The sequence below is a fragment of the Nycticebus coucang genome, chromosome 15 (assembly GCF_027406575.1).
Source record: "Nycticebus coucang isolate mNycCou1 chromosome 15, mNycCou1.pri, whole genome shotgun sequence".
Lineage (NCBI taxonomy): Eukaryota > Metazoa > Chordata > Mammalia > Primates > Lorisidae > Nycticebus > Nycticebus coucang.
This window is the reverse complement of record NC_069794.1, coordinates 90332276-90339833: the sequence shown is the minus strand read 5'-3', so window position 1 is coordinate 90339833 and position 7558 is coordinate 90332276. Positions and strand designations below refer to the sequence as shown.

At 42.9% G+C, this 7558-nt stretch overlaps 1 protein-coding gene across 1 annotated transcript; it reads left to right on the top strand.

Annotated features, from left to right (window-relative positions):
* Window positions 1-5810: 5810 nt before the first annotated feature.
* LOC128566512 (guanine nucleotide-binding protein G(s) subunit alpha-like) lies at window positions 5811-6698 on the top strand (the record flags this gene model as incomplete). Its single annotated transcript, XM_053563339.1, has 1 exon — window positions 5811-6698. A coding segment is annotated over one exon (504 nt), but the record flags the coding sequence as incomplete, so codon positions are not given.
* Between the last annotated feature and the right edge of the window lie 860 nt (window positions 6699-7558).

The following is a 7558-nucleotide window of genomic DNA, read 5'->3' as shown; positions in this document are numbered from 1 at the left end:
AACACACCTCTCGGGGGCAGGACACCGTTATAAGAGGGACTTCCTCTAAGAAATGTAATCAGTGTGATCTAATTATTGGCAACCTCAACGAATCGCAAACCATAAAAATAATTAATTTAAATAAAAACGAGCCTCCTGTGACTTTCCTCTGTCTCCATTCCCAGTGACCCCATCTCTGCAAAAAATAGAAAAATTAACCGGGTGTGGTGGTGTGCACCTGTGATTCCAGCTGCCGAGGAAGCTGAAGCAGGAGAATCACATGAGCTTAGGAGTTTGAAGTTGCAGTGAGACTGTGATGACACCATCACACTCTAGCCCAGGCAGCGGAACACAGCTCTGTCTCTAAAACAAACAGAAAATAAAAAACCCCAGGTTAGTTCAGAGATGTCTTTAGGGAAAAGGATTACTTTGCACATAAAGTATATAGGTTCATATACATATTTATTGGGAAATGAAGTCACATAGGTAAGAAATCCTAGTGACAAAAATGCAATTTAGTATGCAAATTAAGTTTGATTGCCCAGTACACTCGGACAAAAAGTGGAATAAAACGGAGGCCTGGCACAGTGGCTCATGCCTGTAATCTTAGCACTCTGGGAGGACAAGGGTAGATCACCTGAGCTCAGGAGTTTGAGACCGGCCTGAGCAAGAGCGAGACCCTGTCCTTAAAAATAGCTGGGCGTTGTGGTGGGTGCCTATACTCCCAGCTACTCAAGAGCTGAGGCAAGAGAACCACTTAAACCCAAGAGTTTGAGGTTGCTGTGAGCTATAATGGCAAAGCACTCTACTGAAGGTGACAAAGTGAAACTCTTCCCCCCACCCCCAAAAGAATGACACCTCCATCTCTACTCAAAATAGAAAAAGCAGGGCCAGGGGTGGCAGCCACCTATAGTCTCAGCTAGTAGGGAGCCTGAGGCAAGAGGATTGATCACTTGAGCCCAGGAGTTTGAGGTTGCTGTGAGCTATGATGCCACAGCACTCTAACCAGGGCGACAGAATGAGACTCTGTCTCCAATAAATAAACCCATAAATAAATGAATCAGAGAATTTCCTACATTTTGATGAATGCACATGAAAGCAAGGAGCCATAGTGCCTGTAAACCTCACTTGTCTATGACACTTGTGCCACATTTGGGTCCTGCCATTAGGGACCCTTTCGTGGTTCACTAGCAGGAACACAAATGGCAAATTGACAGAATATTACTAACTTTTCCTGAAGAAAACTCAAGGTTGTTTTCCAAATGTGTTATTCCCTTAGTCACTTAGCTCTTTCCAAGATGTATCATTTACTGTATCTAAAGCATTTCTTAGAATTAGCAGAGTAATTAAATAATGTTAGAAATGAGTCAGGGGTAGATTAAATATTATGGGAAGGAAGTACATGGACATGAAGTACAACCGTTTGTGCTTTTAAGCTAACCCATTATTTTAATATCTTTGCTGTAATTTTGTAACTTTGTACAATAGCCTGTTTTTAATACTTCTGGTTGGAAATTAAACAAAAGAAATCATCAGAATAGACTGATTCAGTGAATGGGCTTAGTTAAAAGTTTCCTAAGACACCGTAGTAAGTCGGAAAAATGGTCCCCCAGCGAGCCATACCTGCTGTATTATGTTGACTACTAGGTATAACATAGTTTTTCAGCTTTGTGAACCACTAGTTGTTGAACCCCACCTCTAAGTCATTAGCTAGCAACTTTCAAATGACATTTATTCAGAGTGCTTTGGAGTCAGTATTGTGTAATGTGGGTAAGAGGTGTGTGTGATATGGCAGTAAATGCTGTTGTGCTGTACTCTAGGGTCAGTCAATGTAATCATCACTATTATGTTATTGAAAGCTCTACCAGTCATCAACGGTAGTCGAATATAAAGTTGGTATGAGTCAGAGATAAAATAGAAAAAGTTGATTGTTTTACACTGCTGGTGGGACTGCAAACTAGTACAACCTTTCTGGAAGGAAGTATGGATAAACCTCAAAGCACTCAAGCTAGACCTCCCATTTGATCCTGCAGTCCCATTACTGGGCATCTACCCAGAAGGAAAAAAATCCTTTTATCATAAGGACACTTGTACTAGACTGTTTATTGCAGCTCAATTTACAATCACCGAAATGTGGAAACAGCCTAAATGCCCATCAACTGAGGAATGGATTAACAAGCTGTGGTATATGTATACCATGGAATACTATTCAGCCATTAAAAAAATGGAGACTTTGCATCCTTCGTATTAACCTGGATGGACGTGGAAGACATTATTCTTAGTAAAGCATCACAAGAATGGAGAAGCATGAATCCTATGTACTCAATCTTGATATGAGGACAATTAATGACAATTAAGGTTATGGGGAGGGAGGAAAAGCAGAAAGAGGGACGGAGGGAGGGGGGTGGGGCCTTGGTGTGTGTCACACTTTATGGGGGCAAGACATGATTGCAAGAGGGACTTTACCTAACAATTGCAATCCGTGTAACCTGGCTTATTGTACCCTCAATGAATCCCCAACAGTAAAAAAAAAGAAAAAGTTGATTGCAACACGGCAGCTATACGTTTATTTTACTCATACAAAGTTTTCTCATTGAGGACAACTCTATGAAAACAGTATCAATAACCTCCCTTAAGTGGTCTTCTTGTCAACTTTTCTATTTCATCTCTGATTTTCAACCATTTCAGCACCTATTAGGATTTAATTCTAACCACAGGAAAGGAAACCAAAGATAAGAAAAAATTTTGAAATCCAAAGCAGTCTGTTTGTCACTCATCTATCATCCTGGTAAGGACTAGATGGACAGAAGGGGAGGGGAGACAATTGACTGACAAAAAAAGTTACTTTTTGCTGTGAATGATTCATACCAACTTTATATTCCACTACTGTTGATGATTTGCAGAGCTTTCAATAACATAATAGTAGAAGCCCTTTATTTTAAATAGTGCGATCAACAGCTGTGCTCTTAATTTGAAATATATTCTAATTAAAATCTCACTAGTAGGCAGGTGACTGAAGTTTTCTTTGCCCTTTCTTAATGTCTTACCATACTCTTAGAAGCACAGCTTTGCAGACTTGGATGTTGTTAGTTGAACTTCAACATGTTGTCATTTCAGGCTGGAATGATGCCAAAGAAACACAAACATGACCTTGAGTGGACATGAGAAGCTGGGAAAGAGACCAGCTTCCAGCTTCAGAGTCAGGGAGCATGTGGGTAACACTCACCAGCCATGGGACTCACATAGCTTTTCTGAGGCTCACTTTTTCCTTTAGTGAACTGGGTATAAAAATCTCTGCCTACCATGATTGTCATAATGATCAAACTGAATAATGTATATGGCAGTTCTTTACAGAATTTTATATTATTCAAAATATGAAGTTCTTAGATCACCAAGGTGGTCGGAAATTAAACAAAAGAAAGCATCAGAATAGACAGATAAAGTGAGGTTGACTTAGGTTAAAAGTTTCCTAAGACACGGTAGTAAGTCCGAAAAATGGTCCTGGTACTTGAAGGGAAGTGTAGCCCTTTCCCTTTGAATCTGGGCTGGACTTGTGACTCATTTTACACCAATATAATACAGTGGAGGTGATGCTCTGTGGCGACTTTCAATGCTGTGTAGCTTTAGTCTGGGCCAGGTGAAATGCTCTCTATGAGGCAAGTTGGCTGCTCCGTAAGAAGTCCAGATATGCGAGATGCCATGCAGTGAGGAAGCCCAAGGGAAAGAGGTAGAGAAACCTATGCAGAGAGGCCATGGGGTGCAGGCAGGGGATGGAGATGCCCAACCAGCCTCTGTTTCTTCCAGCTATTCTAGCTGAGACATCAGTTACCTGGGTAAAGAAACCATCTCGGACATCCAGTCCAGCCTACCTGCTTTCTGAGGACAACCAGGTGAGTAGACCCTACTGCCCAGTCCATACCGAATCAGGTGAGATAATACATTATTATTTTAAGCTACTAAGTTTTAGGGTGGTTTCTTGTATAGGAATCGATGCCTAGAATATAGGATGATTTCTTTTTTTCATTTTCATGGAAGGCTCGTTGAGTTAATTAGTACACAATGTCGTAAGACATCTAGGACAAAGTCCCTGATCAATATCAGGAGAGATTTCAGTTGCTTTCTACTTCTCGCTAAAGGTGAATTGTTTCTAGAATGTGCATTTCAAGGGAGCACCTGAAAGAAAATGGTGAACCAATGCCACAATGGAAAGTTAAAAGAGGAAAAGCAAGACTTTTGTTGCTGTCATAAATGATTAGACAATTGTACAACTTAATAGTTTTTCAAAGGACAGACTTCTGAAATTATTTTTGGAATTTATCAAAGTTACTATGGCTTAATTTGTGGCCAATTAGAACCATCCTATTATCCCGTTCATAAAAATCAGGTTTATTGAGACATAATTTATGTATAGTAAAATTCACATTTTGTAAGTATACAAATTTATGAGTTTTGATAAACGTGAAAGGTGATATAAATATCACCAGAATCTTAGCCTATGGGGTTAAAACAGAGGGGACTTCCTTTTCATTGCCAGTTCAGGTACACCAGGCCTCTTCTGATTGGTTGCTGGGAATCTCATGACCGTGGGAAACTGATGTCCTTTAAAAGTTCAGTTTGATTACTTGGCACATGGCACAAGTGACTCCATTCTGGTTTAGTCTGGTCTGCTGGGAAGCTTAGTGCAGGAAGCTTATCCAAAACAATGGCTTCCCATCAACTTTAATAACTTAAATACAGAAAAGTGCATGAACCATAAATGGTTTTGTTTTTTTTTTTGAGACGGAGTCTCACTATGTCACCCCTGGTACAGTGCCATGGCGTCAGAGCTCACAGCAACCTCAAACTCTTGGGCTTAAGCGATTCTCTTGCCTCAGCCTCCCGAGTAGCGATGACACAGGCGTCCGCCACAACGCCGGGCTATTTTTTGGGGGGTGGGGGTGCAGTTGTCATTGTTGGTTAGCTGGCCCGGGTCAGGCTCGAACCCACCAGCCTCAGTGCATGTGGCCAGCGCCCTACCCACTGAGCTACGGGCGCCGCCACCGTAAATGTATTGACGAAAATATACTTAATGAATGTTCACACAGTTAATTCATCCGTGTAAACCACCACCTGGATCAAAAAACAGAATATTGGGTGGCGCCTGTGGCTCAAGGAGTAGGGCGCCAGTCCCATATGCCAGAGGTGGTGGGTTCAAACCCAGCCCCGCCCAAAAACCACAAAAAAAAAAAAAAAAAGAAACAGAATATTGGCAGTAGGGCATACTTGATATTGATACCCAGTGGAAAATCCATTCTTGAGTATAATAAACAGTCCATCCAAATCACATTTAATGCCTACTTATCTTTTTTCAATTTCTATGCTATCCCTTAAGTGTATAAAGCCGATCTCCTCTGGAATGAAGTGTTGCCCTGTTCTAGAATCACAAGAGCCAAATCAATAGAGCATTAAGTTTGTTTATTTTTTATGTTTATTTTCTTTTATTTCTTTTTATTAAATCATAAACACCTAGATCATGTATACATTAATGCATGTATGGGGTACAATGTGCTGATTTCATGTAGAATTAGAAACGCTTGCATCACACTGGTTAATGTATACCTCATCTCGTTTTCTTAGTTACTGTGTTAAGACATTTACACTCTGTACTAATAGATCCCACATGTACCCTAGCATTATGCACCATTGGTGTGATCACACCTTTTTCACGCTCCCTCCATCTGGCCTCCCCACTTCCCTCCCATTCCCTCCTTCATCCTGGGCCATAGTTGTGATCTGTTCTTCATATGAAAGTGTGAGTGGTTGTAAATTGGTTTCATAACAGTACTGAGTACAAGGGATATTTTTTTCTTTTCTCGGTCGGACCCACACCAGCCTCCCCTTGGCTCAGTCAGCCCCATGAGCTCCTAGCTGATGGGCGGAGTCTGCGCCCGGCCCTCGCGCCCTGTGCTGCCCTCTCCGCCCGCGTGAGGGCGCCCGCGCCCGCCGCCTCCGTGGGCTGCCTCGGAAACAGTGAAACCCAAGACCAGCGCAAGGAGAAGACCCAGCGTGAGGCCGAAGAAAAGATCAAGCAGCAGCTGCAGAAGGACGAGCACGTTTACCGGGCCAGGCACCGCCTGCTGCTGCTGGGCGCTGGAGAATCTGGTAAAAGCACCATTGTGAAGCAAATGAGGATCCTGCGTGTTAATGGGTTTGATGGAGAGGGCAGCGAAGAAGACCCGCAGGCTGCAAGGAGCAACAGCGATGGAATATTGTATCCCTGGATGATGGCTACATCTTCCCGCCTCTTTCCTGTCACAATTTGCATGCTGGAATTGCCCCATCTTAGGAACTTCTAATAAGAATACTATTCTATTGTCTGGGGGAGGGAGGAGGGATGGGGCCCCTACTACCTGATCTTTAAAGATGATTGAAAAAAGCAAAAATGGAATGACATTAAATTTGTTTAATTCTGTCTTGTGACAAACCTACACTTCAATTTAAAAAAAGGTTATTAAAAAAAAAGACAAAGTAAGCATCGTCGACTGCACTGTAGCATTCCGTCACAAAGGTTCTCTCTGGGTAAGTGGGTCTCAGGAAGCTGAACGTAAGCTGTGTTTTCATTGCCACAAAAATTCACTTCCTAACCTCGGTTAGTTTTCAAGAGGACAAGAAAAATGCTAATTTTGGACTGCCAGTATAGGCTAGTGGGTCCCATGTGGCCCATTAGTCCACATTCCTCTCCAGGTTTATTCTCATAGTTAAGTTAAAGAACCCCTCATGTCTTCTGTCTTCATGGGGGGCATGGGGACAGGAAAAAACCAAGTCTCTCTTGCATCTTTTTATCTTTAAAGCCACTTATATTTATTTTTTTTAGAGACGGGGGCTTCTTCTGTCACCCAAGCTGGAATGCAGTGGGGTCATAATAGCTCACTGCAGCCTCCAACTCCTGGGCTCAAAGGATCCTGCTGCCTCACACTCCCAAGTAGCTGAGATCACAGGCAGGGCCACCATGCCTGACTTTTTTTTTTTTTTCTTTGTGGGGCACCCCCAAGTAGCTGACATTACTCACCATGCCTGACTTTTTTTTTGTATGCAGGCTGAGGGTGGGGATGGGGGCGAGGACAGTGTCTCCCTATGTTGCCTAGGCTGGTCTCCAACTCCTGGCTTCCCAAAGTGTTGAGATTACAGGTGTGAGCCATCACAGCCAGCCTTAAAGCCATATTTGAAAAAATGAAATAGATGTCTCATGTTTTGACTTTACGTCAAGAATAAAAGCTGATGGCCAAATGCTGTGGCTCACGCCTATAGTCCTAGCACTCTGGGAGGTCGAAGTGGGTGGACTGCTTGAGCTCAGGAGTTCCAGACCAGCCTGAGCAAGAGTGCGACCCCCCACACCCTACACACATCCCGTCTCTACTAAAAATAGAAAAAACAGAACAACCAGCTAGGCATTGTGGAAGGCACCTGTAGTTACAGCTGCTCATAAGGCTGAGGCAGGCAGATCTCTTGAGCCCAAGACTTTGAGGTTGCTGTGAGCTGTGACGCCTTAGCACCCTACCCAGGGCGACAGACTGAAACTAAGGGGCAGCAAGTCCTAGGG